The sequence below is a fragment of the Barbatula barbatula genome, assembly GCF_947034865.1.
Source record: "Barbatula barbatula genome assembly, chromosome: 18".
Classification (NCBI taxonomy): domain Eukaryota; kingdom Metazoa; phylum Chordata; class Actinopteri; order Cypriniformes; family Nemacheilidae; genus Barbatula; species Barbatula barbatula.
Window position 1 is genome coordinate 8,520,116 of NC_136781.1, and position 24,461 is coordinate 8,544,576.

Below are 24,461 nucleotides of genomic sequence, written 5' to 3' on the forward strand. Positions count from 1 at the left end.
CACAGGAAGTTCATGGGGGAGTTAAAAATCATAGAAGCTGTTTCTAAAGTGGCATACGTAATGCAAAGAAGGTGCATCAAACTGAATTTTAAATGCGCATTAGTGACATTTTCGTCTAAAAATGTATCACTGTGGTGAGCATTTTAAGAAATCCCTGTGGTTTTGTATCCATACAAAGGAAAGTCTATGGGAGACAATGTTGTTTGGTTATCAACGTGCTTCAAAATATATTCTTTTGTGTTCTGCAGAAGTCATAAGGTTTGGAATGACATGAGGGTGAGTAGATTATGATACTGATAGAATAATTTAAGTTTTTAGCTGAAGTAATCTTACATATACCATATGATTCTGTTTTAAGATAACTGATACAACTGTTTTTAACATACTAGTCCACCTTAGCAGGATTGATTTGAACAAATTCAACACAATGGTGGCACTCCTTGTCCTGCGCATGTAATATGTGTGCATGAGCAGCCAGTATGGATTTAAGGTTCACTTTCTCTCTGTCGATCCGTGTTGCCACGAGGCTACAACGGACCCCACAGGGACTGGTAAAGATTGACCGATGGATTGAGAGATCAATGAATGAGTGAGAGATACTTCCTCTCGTGTTCATTGAAACCCCAACTTAATTTTCCACCCTTCACCTTATCTCACCATCCCTCTCTTCCAATTTAAGACACTGGTCTGAATATCTTCACCGTTCCTGACATTCACTCACTGAATATATTTTCCGGTGCCAAAATGTGTTGATCGGGTTCCCTCCCGCTTCCTTGTTCATCTAACCGACCCCCTGTTGACTGCAATCACACACCAGTATGCGGTGATGGTCGTCTCTCACGGCAACCGACCACAGTACCAATTCTCACCCTGCCGGTGAAGTCAGCATCAGGGACTGCTGCTGAATACTCTGCATGCTCTCTGTGCAATTTTTGTTCTCCAGCTCTCATTTCTTTCATTCACGCCGAGCTAGCATATGAAAGATGGGTCAGAGAGCGGATCAAGCTTAAATATAGACATGACAAATGCTCCTCTAAGGTACGCTAAAGAAATCACATGCCCTGGTGCCTTAGTCCAGCGCTTGTCACTTAAAAGTTGATTCGAGAGGAAGTGGGTGTGTGGGACTTAGTGTACAAATGTCTAACAGACAGCAAGATTAGAATCAGAGTTTTGTTGTAAAGCGAAAGGCAAAACTGATGGGATGTGAATTGGACATGAAGTGTCTGCATATGTATGTGAGTGTCTATGTTCACTACATCCTATACATCCTATAGGCCCAACGCAACACTTCTTTGAGATTTGAGATTGTGAGATTTTTATGTCCTCTTTTAAGTCAAAATGCTATGCAAAGTGACAAAATCACAGACAATGTGTAATATAGAGCTATATGGTGGCTAGACGGCCAAAATATTTTTAGTATTTGTAAAAACTAGTATTTGTGGTTTGTTCAGTCAAAAAAACTAAACATTAACACAGAAATCTCTATAATTTACAGGAATACAAGGCAATCTTGCACATCACAAGTTTTTGTTGCTAGTGGTCATGGCAGGTTAGGACCCAAACTCTAAATATAAATTATTCTTATACATTTTAGCTTGGTTCAATGAAATTGGATTTTAAAAAACAACAACAACATCATATGGCCTTAAAAATGATGATTCCTGATACATAGCATGCCTAGGTTCAGCTACACCTTTGAGTGGAATCGCCATCCAACATCAATCAGAAAATCAACTAATAATAGATATGAAAAATAATTAGGATGTGCACCGAAGGGCAACAGACTCATGTATCAGTCTCCCACAAACACCCCCGCAGACGCCATGTGTCGGGGGTTGTTGAACAGGTCACTGAACACACTTTGGCAGATCAGTGCCACCTGCTAACAGCCTGGCACACTCACAAAAGATGTCTGCAACATGTAGTGTTCCCGCTGCACAGGTCAAAGTTCACCAATGGGTCACTCTGTGCAAAAAAGTACAATTTACATCACCACAGAGAAAGCCTATTAGCCCACCTGCAACATGTTTGCACCTTTCTGTGTGTCTTGATGCACCGGTGTATATGTATGCGAGAAGGCGTGCCAGTAAGTTAGGAAACATCTGTTCTGTCATTTCTGTTTACAAGCGATACTAGCCAAGTAACCTACAGCCATTTTGGCTTTCCCATTAGGCACGCAAACTGACACCACTTGCTCTACTAAATTAATTTCACATTTTTAAGGAAAAACATGTACAATGTCTGCATTTTAACACATGCATGTCAGTGGATGTGTCCATCATTACAAGCGATTGTTGTATGTCTGCCTTTACCCGTCGAGTTAGTCCTAGCGTGCGTTTCCCGCTGACTTCATGTTTGCGAAGAAAGAAAAAATCATCGTGAAAAATGACAGCATGGACTGGCCTTTCTCAGTGGGTGACCAACAGCTTAGGCAGGTAAGAACATAGGTAAACACAAACACACACACACAGAGCTGCTCAGCTGTCTTTCTCTCCTAATTCAGGATTCCCCAATCTTCCCTTGTCTTGGAACGCTAATTAAGTACGTGAGGGCCTGTACCGCTGTCTTGCGCTCACTATTTCTCTCTGTATCCCTCCATCATTCCTGTGAATTAAAAGCAGATCTCTAGACACAGAGAACAGCAAGCACCTCATGAGGCAGAAGAGCTGGGCAGCGAGGCAGAACGCTAAATGCGCCATAAACACAGATCCTGCAAATCACTGTAAAATCGTCATACTAAAATTCTCTTAATAATTATGCAGAGCGAAGCCCATTTTTTGGAATTTAGCGCTAGAAAAAGCATAAATAAACAGATTAAACTCTGTTGACTGTGCACATGAAGGGTTTGATTGGATTTCATGTTCGTTTTTATGATTATGAGGCTAATTTATATCCGCGCAGCCGAGCACATCTGCCCGCACGTATTCGTCTGAGCGAGTGTTTGAGCGAGTTTATTCATCCGCTGTCAGGACCTATAAAGATGGACGCTGTCAGTGGCTGTTTGGAGAGTGACTGTGTGTGTGTGTGTGTGTGGGGACAGCCAGGCGTAATTTCAGCAGATGTTGCCTGACAATGGCGGGGTGTGTGGATGGGCCTCTGGGGATGAGGGAAGTGGAGTAGCAGTTGGATTTTGCAGTCGCACAGGCAAAAAGTGCAGTCGCCACAGTGCCGACGACACCTTGTCCAGGAACAATGACAGCCCGTAAGAGTAAAGTGACAGGGAAGAAAGAGAGGGAGAGCGATAAAGACAGAAATGTTACACATGTCTGTTGTGCCTTTAGCAAACCTGAGAAAGATCCCGGAGGAAATTTTTAATGAGAGGTTGGTCGTTCAGCATTAAGGAGACATGTTACATTCACTTGAGAATCAACTTTGTTTGCTTAAATTTGTCCAAGAGAAAACTTACGCAACAATGTTAATCATGACCATCTTGTCATTCGATCTTGTATGACTTTCTTTCTTCTGCAGAATACAAAAGAAGATATTATGAAGAACGTTTGTGCATTACCCATTAACATGCAATGGTTTATGTCTGTACAACAGCAGTGAATGGGTACCACTGTTGCTCAGCTACCAACATTCTCCAACATTTCTTGTTTTGTGTTCTTCAGAAGAAATTAAGTCATACAAGTCTGGCAAGACAAGAGGATGAGTAAATGATGGCAGAATTTTCATTTTAGGGTAAACCGTCTCTTTAAGCTATAGAGCATTTGATTGCAGTGTTTTGCCAAAACTAGGCAGGGTCTTCAGATCTCTTTTAAAAATCTAGAGACAAAAATCTCAGTAACTCAAGACTCAAAGGTGACTTACTTAAATACCTGAGCATCCCATACAGCATGGCTCAACCAATGGTGTATATCTAGTGCTATTTGTTTGGGTAGAAATCTGGTCTCCATTGCATCAGCAGCCCAAAGGCTAACCGGAAATTGTTCCCAAACAGCATGTCCAAACACGGAACTGCTAATCGCTAATTAAAGTAATGGTAGACATATGCCCTAAGAAACCAATATGGGCGAGTTTGAGGCCTCCATGCCAACCGAGCAGCTATTGACAGTCTGTTAGTTCTTTAACATTGACCACCGAGCTGAACTTTGCTAATACTTATCATTAGATCAGCTCAGATAATCTAGATAATGGAGCTAAATGAGAGCTAATGTGTTCGACCTTGATGTCGGCTTGTTGTGTGAGCGCAGAGACAGGCTCCTAAATGAGAGGAGTCTGACAAGGTCCTGACAAAGAGAACCTTTGTGTTTCCGTTCACCTGTGTGCATGCATGTCCCCTTATCTTTGCCCCGAGAGCCTACACACGTGCCTTCACACACACACAAGCAAGCCAAGAGTAATTTTGATTCGCTGAGTGATTTGTACTCTCAGGAATTCACTGATTATAGAGGTAAAACACTCCTTTGTGTGTGTGTCAAGATGGCCATCTACCTGTCTGCGACTGTTGTCCAAGATTTGAGCCCACAGGACAGAAAACACAATGTAGCAACAGACGAGTAGTAACGTTGGGATACCAAGGAAGCCTTGGATTACGGAAAGACAGAAATCTCTGTTGCATTAACACATTCAGAATTTAGAAGTTAAAGGCTTAACAAAAATATGTATGGAAGGAGCGTGACAACTAATTTGAAAATCACATCAGGGTATCAAGGGCCAGCACAAACAAAAAGAGAAGCTTATGAGTTATGAGTCTGATGACGTTTACACCTCCAATGTTAATAAGAAGCAGTGGATTTCTTTTTGTCTTTCTTTAGGACAATCACACTATTGTGACAAAAACGGTGGGTGTCTTAAAGCACATGCAAAACATTCGGTGTGCACCGTGTACATGCAATTTAGCATCATACTTCAAATGGTGTAATTTTCCTTCGTGAAATGCACACAACAGATGCTACAAGTCTGAGGGTTCTTGCAGGTGTTAGCCACAGCGAAAATAATGATTATCCATTCTTTCTGCGCCAAACCAAGAAGTCAAGGTGGGAGAAGGGGCTAAAAGCCCTTTGCAATTCAGCTCTTAAAAATGAACAGCTTTTTATTTTAATTAGCCTTGCATTGTCAATGGCAACCCATAAATAATTCAAAAGAACATGGTTGATTATTATGCTGAATTCCTTTGAAACTGTTTTGCTTTTCCTCTTTCTCCCTATGGCTATATTCTCTGCCGATGAATCGCTATTCTCACTGGCGATTTCCTTCTTAATGTCTGATTAAGTGATAAGGTAGGCACCTATTTGCGTATTTAAAGGAGAGAAAGGTGGACAGACCGCAGAGATGTAGACACTACTGAAGCCACTGACTGCTAAAGGGTGACTCGGGGCTGCTGTAGTCTGACCACAGCCCAGACCACAGAACTACTTTGCATAATTGACTTCACACTTCACAAAATAGATTCTGCTGTTATTGTTACAGTCACAAAACCATCCCATACGAGACTGAGAAAAAGAGAGACAGAACTGCGAACCAGTGAAGCCTTTTCCAATTCATTTAGCATAAAACTTGACTGGAACAGGAGCTTAAACTGACGCGAAAATCAAGATCAGAATGAGGTTCTCACAACCACAGAACAAGTGGAGGCCGTATAAGGTTGTTCATTCTTTTTAAGCATAAGCACAAATATGTTTACTGTACATATAACCCACTTCAATGTACGTAGTGTAAAAAATCTAAAGTGAGGTCCGAAAGTCTGAGACCACTAGAAACAAAATGGATGCATAATAAATTGAATATATAATGTAATTCTAGACTTAATGTTAATGCAAAATTTATAAAATGATTAAAAATTGTTTTTTAAAGCTAAATATGAGTCTCAAGGTGATATGATTTGAGATAGTTCCAAAGATCATCTTTTATAAAAGACTTCACATGTTCTTTATTAAACATTGCATATGATCTAGAAATAATATCTAATCTAGGTTTAAAATTGATTTTAATTCAGTGTGGTTTCAGACTCTGCACCTCACTGTGTATTCTACTTCATATAATGCATAGAATGAAAGTATACCATACTGGAACTGCTTTAAAACTGCATAATCCCCTCGTTTCTGGGTTTTGGTCTTTTAAAACAGACCACAGGGACCATAACAAACTTAGGGTACAGTAAAGTCTAAAATTGAATACATCACCACTTTCAAAATGGAGTTTCATGAAATGCATCCATGCATACAGTATAGTAGAGGATATAGCTACATGTATATGACAGGGTGAGCCAATGATAGGAGGGAATGTGACTGAATGAATAAATGAATGGCTTGCCTCTTCTATCACCATGAAACATATGAACTGAGTACTTGAAAGAAGGATATGAATCAACAGATCAGCATTTCTCTCTAATTGACCCACCTTTATCTTGTCTTTTCTATGGCTGTCTCTATTCATCAGATCTCTAATGGTCTCACTCTTTCTCCCTACGTCTCCCCCACCTGCACCGAGAGCAGCCTGTGAGTCAGCATACAACGCGCACTGGTCAGTCCGTTGCCATGGTGACAGTGCAAGCTGAGGGCAAAATCGACAGCTTTTAAGAAGCACAGACGCTGCTAGAATTTAAATGGTCGACAGTGTGTGAGTGATTTGTGCATGTCGCTTTCAAGCTCAGATTAGCTGCCGGCATACAAGAAGATGCCGCAAAAAAAATGTTACAGGACCCCCGACAACCACCCCTTGATCCTATTTCTCAAATCTAAAGACGAGTCTCAAAAAAGGCTCCGAATGACGGAACCTGTACAAAACCCCCCGTGTCCCTCTAGGGTCCTTCAGATATGCAAAGTCTACACAGCTCAAATCCTCTATAAGCACGCCTTTCTTTTCGTGATGTTTAAGTATGAATGAGGAGCATACAACACACATAAAATACAAAAAGAATGCGTGTGTAAAGCTGGATGACTCACTGTTTGGCTCGATCTCAAAGGAGCAATGTTGTAAACATGGCATATTAAGTATGTTTAGACATGGATCATGAAGGAATGTGCAACTGATGTTTTGTGAATGCTGTAAAACTGTACATTTGTTAAAACAAACCAATCAATTAGTTTACCTGCCAATTTAGGGTCTTTGAAATTACAGCTACATTACTGCAACCACCTCTTCTTGTCCTCACAGGTATAGAGGTGTGAACTATTAAAATATAAGATAACACTTTTACCATGCCTGTTAGTTAATTAAAAGTGACAATGTCATAAGGCAATGTCATATGTTATGGAAATGATGATGAAATACTGTACCTTAAGAATTCATGTCCCCGGGTGAATAATTTCAAACTCAATGCACTTCTCATTAGATTCAAAATGAAACAACCAGATTTAATCTTCAACACCTTCACAGTTTTATTGAAAGCGAACTTGCTTTACTTGTAAGAAATTACAAAATATTGCAAAAACAACAGAAACATAAATGAAAAAAAAACACATGATAGAAATGAAACAGAAGTGGGGATGTCTGCAGCTTTAAATACAGTTCCACATGACGCAAAGGGTCTTATTCAACCTGTACACATGTTCATAGCGTAAACTACTAATTTCTGCAGAACATCTTTAACATTGTATCTTTTCAGCTCAAAAGATATACAAATGAAAACAAATGTCTCACTTTTAACCAGATTTTACGAAAGGGATAGCCACAATCACAGCGGTAGTCGCCTGTCCCATCTTGTTGTTCTAAATGATATATTTACAAATTTGGTATCAGAAGTGTTCTGTTGTGTTATGAAGAGTAGAATATATAAAACTATATTACAAAACTACTTAAGTTACACATTGCTTGTGTCCAACAGAACAAACTGAACACAAAGGGGATAAACACATACACACAGCTAGTTATTATAATTCAAAATATACAATTTGCATAACAAAAACCTTAATGTGCAATGATTGTCTCCACAACTTCACTGATGAAATCCAAATTAAATGCTACCTTTGGTTTTCTTGTTTAGTACTGAAGAAGAAATCTATTTACAGTGCATGTGACATAAATCACAGCTGGGTAGAAAATACCAATGGGTAATATTTCAACAAAGTTCGATGGCACACTAAGACATATGTAGCTGATTCACAGTATTTGATTTAACTTATATCACAATAGAAAGATGTGTGTGTGTGTGTCAGTAATCTGACAAGTAATCCACTTTGACTAAATCTGGTCCAAATAATTGAAGGGTCTCCCAAAATGTGCCATGGTCACATTCGAATGTCATCAGCTTACCTTTCTTCTTAAGTGTGTCCCCATATTTTCTATTTTCCTCCATTTATCAAAAAGGGAAAGGAATGATCTTTTTGGATTCATTTTGACACACTGACAATGTGTGAAAATATCTGAAGCTAGCCTAATGAACAACATTAAAACAAAGTTGTTTATATATGTTGCCATGCAAATCAAGTCAAAACAATAAGGCACATCTGACTGGCCTGAAGTGTAGCACACCACAAATTAGTTCAAAAGATAGCAAAACCAGTTTCATTTACCTTTGTAAGACACCAAAAATCGTCTAAACAATAATGTGTAAAATGGTAAGACTGTGTTGTCTCCTTCATTGAAAAGAAGTTATAATTTAAGTATAATATATATCCTTCACATCCTATAAACTGGCAAAACATGAAATAAAAAATTGACAAAATAAAATAAAATTGTGCAATCAAGTGACGTGCATGCTTTGTGATCAGTGCAGCTTTGGTCTGACATTCAGTTCCATCCCCTAATACATCCCCTTAGTCCACACCATGTTGCTGTGATATTCTGGGCTGTAACCTGTGCTGTGGTACCCTTGGCTGTGATACCCTGGGCTGTGGTGCCCTTGGCTGTGATACCCTTGGCTATGATACCCCGGGCTGTGGTACCCCGCCATGCTTTGGAAGTTGTCTCCTACCTGTTTGGTGCTATATTTTGGAGGGTTGGCCTTGTAGCTGTAATCCGAATACTGGTCCGAGCCTGTGGAGTTGTTATCCCCGGTTCCTACAAAGGTGTTGGTGGCTGGCAGCTCCTGCACTGCTTGGTGTTTCTTTGAGGCAGAAGGTGACTGAGGTTGAAGCTGAATGGAAGGCAGAGGAGAATTAGACCGATAGTGTCGTCCCAGGTCAGGGCTCCCTGGAGGGTAGTTGAGCGGCAGGTGAATCCTCGGGCTATCGGTGACGCTATCATTCATGAGGTTAAACTTTAAGCCTTTTTGAAGACTTCCTCCCTCGTCCTCTTCAGATGGGTTGGCAGGCTTTGGAGCTTTGCTTTTCTTTGCCTTTTTGTTCTTGTTGCTCTTAGGTCCCGGTTTAGGGGCATATAGGTCTTTGCTCTCCTTCTTGCCTGCCTGGTAGCCGCTTTTCTTTTCCTTCAGCATTACACGCCTGATAACCACTGCCACTACAATGATCAAAATGACCACCAAAAAGGCGCACAAGATTGCGACCAAAAGAATGTTACTATGCAAGTCCCGAGAATAGTCTGGATCTCCGGCAATGTCCATTTCAAGGGGTGTGTAAAGGCTGTGTCCAACAAGTCCTTCTACATGGGATACGTTGCCAATCGTCTCATTAACATAGATGTGGACAAGCGAAGTTGTGTGACGTGCTGGTGTACCTTTGTCTTTAACCTTTAGCACTAAGCGGTGGAGACCGATGTGTTTGGATGTGAACTCTTTAGCCAACGTAATTTCACCTTTTGGAGAAATGCGGAACAATCCATGGGGATTTCCCCCTACGATACTGAATTCCAGTTCTGAATTTAACCCAATGTCAATGTCTTCTGCCTCAACACTTTCTACATGGGTTTCTGGGCTTGTTCGAGGATTCAAGAACTTGAATGAGGAGTTGGACGGCTTGGTGACGTATGGAGCGTTATCATTCTCATCAAGCACATTAATGGTGATTCCCACATACGAGGACCGTGGCGGGTCACCTCCATCTACGGCTTTGAGTCGGAAACTGTAGGTACTTTCCTTTTCCCTGTCAAAGGAAATGGTTGAAAGAATTGTGTTTGTTCCATTCTGAATCATGAACTTGCCGTTGTCTGGTTCTACAGAGAGCTGAACACGAGCGTTCTCACCTTTGTCATAATCGTTGACAGTCACCATACCAACAGGACTAGGAGACTGCATGTTTTCTTGAACTGAAAAGCTGTAGCCGTTCAGCATAAATTTAGGATCATTGTCATTCCTGTCTAGCACCTTAAGAACAACGGTGGCTGTTCCTCTCAAGCTTGGCACACCTTTATCAGCTGCTGCAACCAAAAATTGATAGTGATCTAACTGTTCACGGTCCAACTGGCTCATGACTCGCACTTCTCCGGTGTTGGGGTTTATTTCAAAAAGCCCCTCAGGGATCGATCCACCAGAAATACTGTAAATCAACTCTGCATTAGTCCCACTGTCCGCATCTGTGGCTACTACGTCCAGAACCTTGTCACCTGGTTGGTTCTCCTCAGCAAATTCCACCATGTACAACGTGGGTGAGAAGACCGGAGCATTATCATTCATGTCGGTCACTTGCACTTTCAAGGAGTTTGTGCTGGACAGTGCAGGGTTGCCGGAGTCCACTGCTACAATTTCAATCCTGTACTCTTTGATCCTTTCGTAGTCAAGCAGTGTGGTTGTCTGGAGGAAGTACTTCCTTTTACGGTCATTACTCGTTTCGCTAGCTGGACGCAGTTGGAATGGTACGTCCCCTGCAACCACGCAGGTCACAACAGCATTCTCGCCCTCATCCTCGTCAGACACCTCCACCAGAGCTACAGCAGTACCGATTGGCATGTCCTCTGATATGTTAGCGATGCCATCTTCATGTGTCACAAGGCCAATGCCTCGGATTTTGATTGAAGGTCTGTTGTCATTCTGGTCTTTGACTGTGACGGTCACAAGGACTTTGGTGCTCTTGGACTGGGGACCATTGTCTTTTGCTTGGACGTAGAACTTGAGCATGCTATATTCTTCACGATCAACTGTGCCTTTGACAAAAATGATGCCAGTGTTACGGTCAATGCTGAGAAGCCTTTGGACTGCTGGTGATGCCTGATGAATACTGTAGGTCACCTCTCCGTTGGGTCCCATGTCAGAGTCATTGGCCTTCACCTAAATGAAAAAACACAAAACAAAAATAAGTAATGTTCACAAACGTTAATTTACAAATCAGATTAGTACCACACATTTACACTAGGTTACAAAAGTAGATATCAGTGAACATATAGTCCTCAAGGATTTAGTAAGCAGGCTCTTCTCACCATAAAAAATAAGAAGGGAGCTAACAGACAAAAATCGAGCTAGAAACATTTCTGTACTGGTGAAAGTAAGCCTGAAAAAATAATAATGGTTATTGGCATTCACATGATTGACGTCTATTGCATAAACGAGTCATATTGTTAATTAGCTTGTCACATTAGTAAAATACATTTGTTCAGTCAGACTATTAGATCAGGACAAAGATCAGTTATAAGTGCTAATGAATTAACATGGAGAAAAGATTGGCATCCTTGCCAAAAATATGTTTCACGCAACTAAAATAAGAACAGAAGCTCATCCAAGAACTGCATTAAGCTAATAAAAAAACAAGATCTTCCAAGAACTTAATATTAAAGACCCCTGCACCCCACACCTCTTTTTATTTCTGAAACAGCTTGTGCTTTAACTACATTGTAAAACAATATACTAAAGAGGTAAATTAGTATAACACGATTTTTATTATTATTATTTATCATATATGGGGTTTAAAGTTGCAATAAGAAAGACTTCTACAAACAGTTCTAGTCTATTATGGACCTAGGAATCATTTATACAGCACACAATCTTACTATGGTTTGATTGAACCTTTCCACTAAACAAGATTTTAGTTCAAAAGACATCTCTTTTCTGTCCTTAGTTGTGTATGAAAAACACACATGCTGTTTTAGACCATGTATTAGAGAGCCCAGCCATAATCTGAGGCAGTCATAAGATTATTCATGGTGCTTAAATTATTACTGCTCAATATGAGTCACTCCATTTCATCTGCCATGCAAACTGGGAATTCATTTCATTTAATGCATTTGAAGAGAATTTCTCTGAACAAACTGCAACACTATCAGCATTTACAACTCAATGAAATCATGAAACTAAGCAGTTTTAATACGACTACTGCTTATTTGCTTCTGCTTCAAAAGATGCCTATAAGAGGGTAAAAATCTTTCGACATGCTCTTTGAAAACATCTGGCATGGATTGTTCACTGGAAGATTAACAGTCATTTAATTTTTTTTTGACACTTGCTTCAGATTGATCTTGGAAAGCTTCCGGCCTTCACGGATGTCCTAATCTTAGCAGCAGCTCCATTTCCACAACAATTCGACATGTAATTCTTACCACCAGTCAATACCTCACTCTGCTTTTGTTAAAGCTTGTGTTTAAAGGAACCGTGAGGGATCAATCGATTGCCTGTGAAAATATGATTCGGCTTCCCCCATTTCTTCAACATTAACCCTGTTGTGTGGGAAAAGAGGCTAAACCCATCGGGATAACTGAGACTTCCATTTACAATAGCTTGTCCGGTTCTGTATGTGGGGCTTGAGTGAATTTCTATTGCCTGGCTGTCAAATCATCTCTTATTTTACTTCACTGTGAAGGTTTGGGATAATATATACTTGATTTTGTGTTTGTTCACAAAAGAGACTTTGGTAATGTCCCCATAAACAGCGGAAGTGTACATCTGTCTGATTGTTTTTCTTATTTTTTATATATTGCATATATTTGATTTGTTAGATCTTTGTGAAACAAGTAAATTATCTAGCAGGGAGATGTATTACTTGAGCAGAACTAAAAAATATTAAAAACATTTTTACTCTACAATAAAGGGGAACCAATAAACAGAGCACTTACTTGTAGAACAGAATGACCCGGTAGGCTGTTTTCAGGCAGCTCACCCTCGTAGTGTGACTTCTCAAATTTGGGCACATTGTCATTGGCATCAGTAATGGAGATCCTGAGCAGGGCACTACTCTGGCGGGGTGGAGTGCCGCCATCAACCACTTTTATGTTGAGGTCATACGAATCTCGCTGCTCTCTGTCCAGGTTACCCAATACAATGAGCTGTGGCAGTTTCTCATCCGAGTCTTGTGCTACTTGTAGGCTGAAAAGGTTGGCAGCCTCAGGGCCGGTTGTTAGTGTGTAATCAGCGATGCCGTTGCTTCCAGAATCCTTGTCGGTGGCCACTGGAATTGAGAAAAGAGCACCCACGTGTGTGTTCTCTGGGATCGACAATGTCAACACGGGCGAGGAGAACTGTGGAGTGTTGTCATTCTCGTCCAGGATCTCGATTCGACCTTCGATGAGTCTAGGTCCAGTGCCTTTCATCAAGTCTGTTATAGATACCTCAAATTCGAGAAAACAAGGATCGCCCTCGAAAAGGTTGCGACAGTCCTTAAGAGTCTCCCGATCGATCGAGGTCTCGGTGGTGTAGATATCTCCTGTTTTGCCATCCACGCGAAGGTAAGGAGCACCCACCTCGAGCTTGTAAAGGTGCCCAGTGTCTGGCAAGCCCTGGTCAGATGCCAGGCTGCCGATCAGCGTGTTGGGCGGCTGCTCCTCGGTCACCTGGTAGACGATGGAGTTGACTACAGAGCAACAGAGGAGAAGCACAATCCACAGTAGCATGGCACTCCACCGTGACCACATCGCATGGGTACTCTGGCACATCATCAGTCTGAAAAAGCAAAGAAAAAACAAGAATTATTGCATAAGATTACAAAAATGATTTTTATATGCAACAATAAAAAAGGGAAAAAAGACAAACACGTGACACTACTAGCAGTCTCTTTCCTTTCCTGTTTAAGTCTCTAAGTTATTGGAGAGATCGCTGTAGTGTTCTTTCCTAATCTTTCAATGGCCACTTTAGCTGATAGCTAGAAAAAAACAGGGCTTTGGAGGGTGTCTTGACAACGTCCCCCTCCTGCAACCAAACATTAACAATCTCAGCATGAACTACTTTGAGAGAGCACAGAAAAAGTATAATGAAATAAATAAACCAGTTTCTTTTTAATCCATCACGTTTAAGGTCACGTTACTTTGATGTTTCCCGCTGAGATAATTGCAGAGACCCCAATAACATACGTGGAATGTTATCCCACCATGTTGTTCATGGCTAATGAGGCGGGCCAGCTAGATAACCGTCCACAGGAGACCGACACCTCAACCAGACCCAGCATAAACCGATGGCAATGTGAGAGCAGTCAAAAGTAAATACAGAACCTTTGCATTCAAAAGCAGAAATTTCATCAACTATGTTTGTGTTGCTATGACCGTGAAACTGACTAAACTTCACCTTATTACCTTATGTGTTTGTTTAAACTGCACAAATATACTTAGTCAAATTACAGCCGGCGAAGTGGAGCGACCATTTGGTGACTGACAGGAAGTGTGTTTTTCCACACACTCATCAGTATTGATTAGTTGTTCAGTGCATGTACCATTCAATATTGTTCCATTAGCAATACACAACACTTCAAGCCTTTTACGAATACATTAAAAGGAAGGATTAAACTACCATATGAGACACAAAGCCCTCTCTAATATTCAACAGAAATATTTTACGAACTGCCAATTACATTTCTAATATCTGAACCGTGTCAAAAGCAGAAAATGCCACCAATTCGCTAATATGTCAAATACTACCATACTGCCATTTCCATCTGCCTGCCGAATGCAGATTAAACGCAAGCAAACAAATGAAACACCAGTCAACCAGTCAAAACACGCCGACCCATTCACACAACTACAGCCATGCAGCATTGACAACAAAACCACTACGGGAACAATTCACTAATGAGACTGAAACAGAGGGAGGGATGTGTGACCCCGATCACACATCTGATGAGATCTCGACTTGTTTCTCACTAATTTCGCAGTCTAATTCTGAATCTGTCGAGACAGACGACTCTGGCATACTTTTCACTGGCTAATTAAACAGTGTGGGGCACAAATGGGGTTGGAGGTGAAAAATACCTCACCTTTAAAGCCTGAATGACCTGCTCAAGGAGTTGGCATTTCATAGGCATCTGTCTGCAGATGTTTATCTGACTTTTGTAGTGTCACAAAAAGAACTAGCATCAAAAAGTGGGGCAGGGACTATAGATACGATGGATTTACAGCGGCGTTAAGGGTTAACTGAGCTAAAAAATGGTTTTCATTAAAAAAATTGAAGGGATCTATATATAAACCAAATGGAAACAACACTTTATCATGCCTTGGAAAAATCAACAAAGCTCAAAAACATCCTTGTTACATGAAAAGTGTGCGCATGTGAATCCGTTTGTTGTGATAAATGGGTTTGAGTAGCTCTCACGGCTTTCTGTCTCAAGGGTCCGGAGAAAAGAGTGTGTGATAAAAAGTCACTGCACACTGGGAACCCAGACGTGGCCAACTGGGCTTCAGAGTGCTGCACACATCCTTTCCCACACTCTGCTGTCCGGCTGTAAATACATGCACATATATGAATGCGCCGTATGTTTGTGGGCGTGTGACGCTTCCACAAGAGATCTAAAAACAACCGCAGAAAAGGAATCTCAATGTTTGTGAACAGACATTGTGGCAATCGAAAATCTTAAGAGAAAAATGGCTAAATCCATGAAACCGAAAAGTGCCAATGGCTCTGTTTCTTCGGCTAAGAACTGTCCTTTGTAATGGAAATGTGCGAGTGGCACGCCTTTTAACGCCGGCAACATTTACAAGACACAGGAGAGCTTAAGAGAGTCAAATCAAGTACTGGTCACCTAGCAAACAGCCTTGCTTTCAGTTGCAGACAGTTAGCACTTGGCTCTCACGCAGGTACACAATAAAACCAGCCATTACATTGACAATGGGCCATCAGTGGGGCCTTTCTTCACATCCAAGCTTTCATCGTCATCATTACATGGTCAGAAATCCAATTTATGACTGCACGATGCGCAAGCCCTAAATCAACAAGCCCTGTCCACCTCTCAAATAACGTCTTCAACTACAACATCATCGAGCCACGACGAAGATCTCCTCGCAGGGAGACAGGCGTCACCAGAGAGCGGTATTTATGATTACTGTCATAATCCAGTGAGAATTTATACTCGGCTCTCAGGCTGTGTAGCCTAATTCATCATGTAGTGCTGTGTATAAGCTGGATGTCATTAATATAATCAATAGCTGTGAGGGCAGGAAAAGGCGTGGATCAGCGTTCCCCTCCGGAGCCTCACCATCAGCTCTTTGCGGATTATTCACAGTACATTTGGCCAGAAGTTTTGCATCAGCATTTGGGGAAAGTGGCTCCTCTCTCATTTCCCGTCTTTCTCTCGCCACAAAAACCACATTATGTTCATTTCACACCTGCTCTCTTGTAACAACACCTCCTCCATCGCTCTCTCTCCATCCTTCTCTCTCCTACACGCACAAAAATCTTTTTCGCCCTTCTGCGCCCTCTCAGAAGCACACGTATATACTGTCGAGCAGGCCATTGTGTTGTTGCGCAGGGGGAGGTTAACAGATTTAACGGGCTAATTACTATTCTAAAGCCTCCCCCGCTGACATCCTTTAAAATTGCTGTATGATTTTCTCTCTCTCTTTCTCGCTCTGCTTTTCTCTTTAGAGACCCGTAACAAGGAATTCTTCATTATACCAAAGCTCACCCTCCTGTGCCAGCTACACGAAGCTTCCTTCAGAAATGCCATGGGAATATAAGAATGGCACAACTCAGCCAAGATGCCCCCCATGTGGCAACCAGCTCTGCGGGAATCTGCAAGGTGATTTCAGGGAAAATACGACGAAAAAAGCATTTGTGTAACTGCCGCCGTTGGAGTCAGATTCTGACGTCATGGTAACACAGTGTCATCATTCAATGATCGTTCTAACCCCTCCCCATTGAACATCCTGGTTTGGACGCGGTTATAAAATTATTAAATTAAAGCTGTGACATTTATGAGGGTTCAAGAGTCAACTTGTGTTTGAAGCCCGGATAATGATTGACAAAGAAGGAAGTGTGAGTACAGCAACTATCCTAGGTTAATGGTTAACGCCAGTTAAACAGACCTTTTAGTATGTGACTCAAGTGTTCAGCTGCCTCACCCTTAAAGTTCACCCAAAAATGAAAATTCCGTCACCATTTACTCACCCTCATATTATTACACACCTGTATAAATAAAGTTTGATGATACTTGGAAGAATTTTAACAATTTTAAATTCTGTGACAAATATCTCACTATATTATATAAATATTACTCACTATACAATATTTTTTCCTACTATGGTAGTGGATGATGGCACAGAACTGAAAATTGCTAACATTCTTACAAATATCTTTCTTTGTGTTTAACAAAACAAAGAAATGTATATAGGTTTGAAACAACCTGAGGGTGAGTAAATAATGACAGAATGTTATTTTTGGGTGAACTACCCCTTTAAAAGAAAAAAAATAACGTCATGATGAAAGACTGTTATCACATTACCCCAAGGTGAACTTTTGGACTTTCATTTGCTCTCAAATACCACTGCTGATGAATAAATATGACTGCACAAAGGGATTTCGAGAGGTAGAGAAAATGAAAAAAAGTGTGTAGTGACCACCTGTGAATACAACACTCTCATCCTCACCGATACACACTTAAACCTTTCACTGCTCTGGCAACCGTGTTTACAAAGGCATACAGCGGAGCTCACCGAAAACCCACAAAGTATCTAAAATGAAGCAGGTGACGTGCTACAACCTAAACATTCTGACCAAATGCATCCTCCACCCTATGTACATCATGATCCAAGAGCTGCAACTCTATATGGTCAAGGATTGTGAAACCTTCTCCCGCAACCGAGTCCATCTAAACCTTTGTCACACAAAAATCAGCCCAGTCCACCGGCATTCAGACTCAATAGGCCACCAGCTTCACGACGTTCAGTGACCCGTACAGGCTGGGTGGTCCAAGGCCCCCTCCCTATGCAAGTGCGAGACACACAGGATTACTTTAATTATTTCATTCAGCCATTGTGGGCCCAGATTAGTCTGCACCCGCTTTCAGACGAGATGAACTGCTGCCCCGTTGCCGTCTACCAGCCTGTTACACAGAGAGAGCTGGCCGGTCACAAGGCTGGCACACAAACTCTCACACACCATTACACATGGGTAAACACACACACTGCAATAGCTAATAGCTAAAACAAAAGCTGGAGACTACTGTTAATATTATAGGTTAACAGATTGAAAGACTGTATTAAAATTGGGAAAACAAAAGTAACATTCTTATTTAACATCTTTACGTACTTGACGCTACACTTTGTAATAAAATCTTGTTATAAACAAACTCTACCAAAATGGAAAAATGAACAAACGGCAGTAAAGCTTGATGATCGGTACTAATAATGGTTTGCTATTTAGACGCCATTTTGATGACCAGCCCACGCGTAATAGACCAACATTTATTTTTATAAAAATGTCAAGTTCATTAAATGTAATTAAAATTAAATATCTATTTTAAATTTTACATAAATGTTAACAGATTAACGCAGTCAAACGCTTATAGATGTTTTCAACAGGCAGGAACAAATTAAGAACATTTGCATTATTATGATGAGTAAAACCAACCTATGCGCTTAAAACCAAAAGAAATATCTTATTTAACACAGGATAGTTACAGTTGGGAATAGTCTCCATACAAAAAATAACCTGTGAATATATTAATAAATATAAAACTAATAACATGGACACTGTTCCATGAGATCTTATTCATAGAGACTATGGGGGTCTGAAAGAAAGAAACGATCTGAAGTCTGAACAGCTTCCAAGAACTCGCAACTATTCTGTATCAGAGTAAACTGTATTGTGTGCATTGCAAGCTGCTGTTTAGTATCACCATTGCCTAAATTTCAACCTTCTCTCATTTACATGAGAGAGAAGTGTTAAATCTATTTTCATATATAGCATGATTCAAATTTAAACACTTAGGCTACACAGTGCTTCTTCGATAAAGTGATGTAATATCTCTAAAACTTACTTAAGCCAGAGAAAACCTCCCTTTTGGCTGGATTTCACAGCCTATGCACGAGGCTGTTTTAAAACATATATATTTAAAACGCATAGACGAGGGGCTTTGTTAGGATCTGTATTACTATTAACTGCCATAAACTCTACAAAGTGCTGTTTATACATTGTTATAGCCTATCAGATGCTTGATATTGCTGTTTGATTGTTCCCGTGAGCGTCGGGGGTGAAATAGAAAGACAGATCGGTACATTCACAAATTAAATAAAAGAACAGGATTATAAAATCAATAATCTGCCGGAGAAGCACTACAATCTTGCCGGTGTGTGTCTGTGCTGATGCCGGCAGAACATGATCTAGGTGAGAGGAAGGAAAACGACTTATACCTGCGGATGAAGGCGACCGGGTCATTTGCAAGCCACTGCGGGCTTCTGTAAATTTCACATCCGGCTAAACGCTTTGCCTATGAATGAAGTTAGACCGCCGGACAGAAGGAGAGAGATGGCCGATCACAGCTGCGCGATCGAGGCTAGAGTTTCGCGTGTTTTAACACCTGTCTTTCGCCCGGACCAGAAAAACAGGTTAAAAGGCAAGGGCGACGGGAAAAGCCAGAAAGACGAGATTCCACTGTTGTGACAGGAACTGCGTTGGATTGTTTTGTCAATCAATACTAATGACTAGTGCCAAACAAAGAGAGACAACGCGCGTGTGTGTGTGCCTCACCAAATGTTAACTAGTATACAGTTCATGAGACATTTCTAGAGGCAATTTTGAGATTGGAAAGTATGCGGTACATGCGCAATGAGAGCAACAGGTGTTACGAGACCCAGCGAGCAACAACCGAATTAGATCAACTTGAAAGTTTATCTTATGAATGCCCCTCACCACATTAAAATGAACAAATATATAAATAAAATAAACTACGAAGCAATTTTTACTTATGTAATGACGGTGCCTATACAGTGTGTTTTTGCGAGGATATTTGCATCTTTAGGGAAACCAATTCCCCTATTAGATTGTTGAGTTCCTATTAGGTAGAGCGCGTGAGAATAGAGTTGAATGTTACGTATGACGGAGAACCATCGATTTAAAATCTCCTACACACAGTTTCATTGAGCGGATCTGTACGTGCTCCGCGAGTATATGTAGACCCGTGTGGTCGAAAGGTTATTTTACGTGGAAATGTAATGGCAAGTGTATAAAGGCGATTTACTCGAGTTTCTTTTATACAGATCAATAGCAGCAGAGGATGGGAAACATCTCACATGCGAGCTAATCGACTCTCGAGAACACGCTGGGAATGTTAACTAGATAGTGCCAATAAAATAACGATATTTAAACAGAGACCTGCGTCTTAAGAACTTCACGCTATTTGCTCAGGCATCATTGTATTAGCTCATTGAAAATCGTTTCAAGCTATATTTCTGAGGGCCATTATGTGATGTCCCAATTACGCTTTTAAGATACACAAACACATAGAATTCTATATAGAGACAGTGTAGCCGCGTATAATATAGCTTAACTCCCGTTGTACCCTCAATGGGTATGTAGGAAATCGTCGAAAAACTTTAGCCAAAAGTCACAAAAATGCCATATGTTAATATTGCAGTAAAAAGTGTACCTTTACGGAAAATGACTCCTCTCGGTTCTAGTCTTGAGTGATGGAGCCGGGGCGACCGCCGCGTTCCCTCTCCACACCTCAAACCAAGCTCTTTTCGTATCCAAAATTCAGCACCACCGCAATCCTGTCGATATAAAACAGCTCCTTTCCCGCCGTCAGCTCTCCGTTTCTCCTTAAAATTCCTCGTTCAGCATCGAGTGTCCGCTTAAATTGCAGTGAGAAGTCTCTTGGGTCAGAAAACAATAGCGCGTAACTTGGCTGATGGTAGTTACGCACATCAGAGAGAAGTGTCCTCTCTTTGCGCACGATGGGAAACCCCGAACCAACGTTACTCCGGACCGAGATCACAGCATCCCGAAACCTCCAATTCCACACGGTTTACGCAGACATCCTTCAAAACTTACTTCAATAAATTAGTGTGTCGTGGACGCCTGCATGAAAGTGAAAACCAAAGCAAAACCTTCATATGTCCGGTAATGTCAAGTGCGCGCTCGTTCTCATCGTCAGTTAGCCGTTCTGTGTTTTGTGACAGTTACGAAGAACGCCGGGAGTCGCGCTCTCGCCGCAGCTTTCTTGCGCGTCTACACGGCGGATAGCCTATGTGAGAGTGAAGTGATTTCCGACCGATTGCGCTCTCGCTCTCGCCCTCGCTCTCTCTCTCTCTCTCTCTCTCTCTCTCTCTCCCATACAAGAACATCATTTTGAATAGTCGAGGGCGGAGCTCTGTTGTACGTGTTTGTGTGGACTCCACAACAAAACCTCGTTCGTATTTACCCGAACATTACCAAGTGGGATACGTACCAAGAGAACAACTTTGCGTCTCAGAACCTCCGATTATTCCTACTGTATCTCGTCCTGCTTGACCCATGTTACAGCACGCATGGAACCCGCGTGAAGGTTTACGCGCACTTTATTATTAGACACGTTTGAGGCTAAATAAACACATACATAAAATTAAAATGATAACTATTGCAGAAAAATATACAACTTTGCATTTGCACTATGGAATTTAATATTTGTCCCAACCTAACCCAAAAGTCACGCACACTGGAGTTAACACACCGGGGACGGTTGAGAGTATTTTAAGACAAAGTCTCGGTTTTCAGTAGTTCTACATATTGTTCAAAATAAATCATCTGTAACAACACACCACGTGAATCGGTATTATGCAGTTTATCACGCTGTCGCGAGTGCACTAAGAAAGGAGAGATCTATACGCGCCGCTGTACAGGAGCGCAGCAGGCAATCTTCATTGTTCTCTTAGCGGCATCTAGGGGTCACAAGAGGAATAATCATTACCCTCACTGACCACCCAACGCATAGCGTAACTGTATAGCTACATGACGTGCAGGAGATAAATTGAACAACGCTTACATTGTACTTTTATGTTTTTTCACAGACAGCAAAGCATTTTCACCATCTGGTTTCATCATGTATTGGACTCCGGTTACACAGATGCTCAAAGGCTGCTTTGAGCATTGGGGTGTTTAGAACGGTTTAATAAAGTTTTATGGGTTGATAAATAATTAAGATATTTTATATTAATTTTGAGTTTAAATATGTAAATAAAATAAATACAAACCTGCTAATGATAAATTCAGGTACATTAACTATAGTACAACCTGGGTTATAAAATCACAAGTCAGACTTGTGGCCCCAGTGCAGACCACCAATGTAATATTCAGAAAAGCAATATAAAGACATGCTTTTAAATTTAATCAGTTCATCCAGCACAGGATTTTCAGTAAATGTCTGAGTGAAGACTCAGGTCAGAAACTCATGCTTTCATGGCCTGGTCACATCTTTTTAACTAAAAGCACCGCTATATGCTATATTGTGCATACAGACATTATAAGATGCTTAATACAACATATAAGGCTTACCTGAAGGTATGTTGCTTACAGTCTGGTGTTCAGCCATGACATCTGAGCCATTTAACGGGAAAGGAAAAATGTTGTTACTTGAAATTTTTACCTTTTTTTGTGCAACACTTTGTAAAGACCTGTTCGGATGACAAAAACAATCCTGGGTCAACACTGGTTTCAGTTATACAAATGTTTAAACAAAATACAACAAACAGAATATTACCGATTTATGTTTACATCTTGCAGAGTGGTCTATGTTATCATTGTCTATGTATTTTGTTAGCATTATATGCTGTAGGTCAAATGCAGAATGTGTGTCTAAAATATCCTTGGCCCATGTGAATTTTAGCAGTGGCGGTGAGCATGAAGTCTGATTCAGACACCATTTAATCAGGGATTGATTGAGACTTTGATGTGCCCTATGTACAGATGTTTCAAAGGCCCCCTGGCGTCACATATTTAACGAAACATTGTTGCATATGCCCAAATACTAGCCATTCGCACAGAACGCATCTTTTCGTCTGAAAGTGCATGACACAGCGCTCAGGAATAGTGTGAATAAGCCCAGCACAAACCGTGAGGGTCTCATGGCACTCTTTTTTATATTAGAAATTGCCATATGCCAACTTGCTATTGCAAACAAAAGATTACGACACTTGTCCTTACCTTCGGGGTCTTCTGATTGGTCCACTGCTGTGGAACTGACCTGAGCTGTGCTCTATGTAAAAAATGAAATTATTTCAATTTAACACAGCGTATTAAACCATGGTGCTTATGTTAGAGACGCTGCAAATGACACGAGATGCAGGCATAACAGTGAAACACGTACGTCTAGACTAGAGCGTGTTTACATAAAAGTCATTTTTCTATTCTGCTGAACTACTTTTATATTGTTTTTCTGTGTAAAGGCACAAAAACAACACAAATTGGTTCATTCATATTTCGCAGTACTTAACACCTAAAAAAGCTTCTGATCTCTCCAACTCAAATAATGTGGGAATATTATTGCTTGCATAATTTACATTTAGGCATTAAGAAGACGAGTATTTAAAAGTCCATGCATGACAAATTAAGCAATATCAAATCACCAAAGCATGTAACTTTATCTTTATAAAAAAAGTTGGTTTTAAATTGGCTGAAAACTCTTCCACGACGTAATCCAAATCCAGCTGTCTCACAAGACTGCATTCAATGGCCATTAAAGACAGCGAACTGAGATGTCTTTGACACATTTCTGTGGTTTTAAACTAATTTTAAACTTTAACTCAGCTTGTTTAGCCTGCTACTGTCTTCTACACGTGACTATTACACGCTTATATTACACAGTGTTGTTTTACTCGCCTCTAGATGTCCCTCCACAGTGCGGCAATGCATTTGGATATTATATTTTATTTATTCGCTATGCGGTTAAAACTTCACAACTGCAAAACAATCCGTATATTCCATAGTGTTTAGCTCTATTTTATTTAGAAAATAAAATGTGCACATATTAAATTTTTCACCGCCCCCTGCTGGTCTAGTGCCCTGGACACGTGCCCGGTAGGCCCTGTTAATCCGTCCCTGCATTGAATGCGACTGAGTGAATTGAGCTAATTGATAGACTGTTCATTTGCACTGTCTATCCTTGGTGTCTCAAGGTGTAGATTATTCAAAGTCAAAGACTGGCATTTTCCTCATTTCCTCAGTCGGAATACAGATACAGCACTCTGAAATTAGCTCACCTGCGCAGCTGAGCTCAGAGAATGGCAGCCTCGCACCTTTCCATTAAAAAGTAGGATTGTTTCCTCTCGTCTGTTTAACCAGCAGTGAGAGGATTATTTGCCACCATAAATAGCGGGAAAATGAGGGCTTTGTCATTCAGTGAGATTGCTTCACAATGAATTTGGACGTTACCGGCCAGACCAGGAATGCTTGCTAGTAATTTGGGCCACCAGAAGCTCAAGATTTTATGAAGTCTACTGTCATTTCCGCCCTTCAGGTGTTTGGAAGTTCAATAAAGGCATGTCACTTTAAGCACGATGGATTTTGGTACTAGTGGGTTTGCCTT

The 24,461-nt window shown here is 40.9% G+C and overlaps 1 protein-coding gene across 3 annotated transcripts in view; it reads right to left on the reverse strand.

Annotated features, from left to right (window-relative positions):
• pcdh1b (protocadherin 1b) overlaps positions 1–21,224 on the reverse strand; it is a 132,250-nt gene extending 111,026 nt beyond the window's left edge. For all 3 annotated transcript variants that reach the window (XM_079479198.1, XM_079479200.1, XM_079479199.1), the window contains exons 1-3: positions 20,550–21,224; positions 12,820–13,642; positions 8,858–11,044 (exon numbers count right to left, since the gene is read on the reverse strand). In XM_079479198.1, coding sequence (XP_079335324.1) covers positions 8,858–11,044; positions 12,820–13,638 — 3,006 coding nt within the window. In that variant the 5' untranslated portion in view covers positions 13,639–13,642; positions 20,550–21,224. The remainder of the gene's footprint in view (positions 1–8,857; positions 11,045–12,819; positions 13,643–20,549) is intronic.
• Between the last annotated feature and the right edge of the window lie 3,237 nt (positions 21,225–24,461).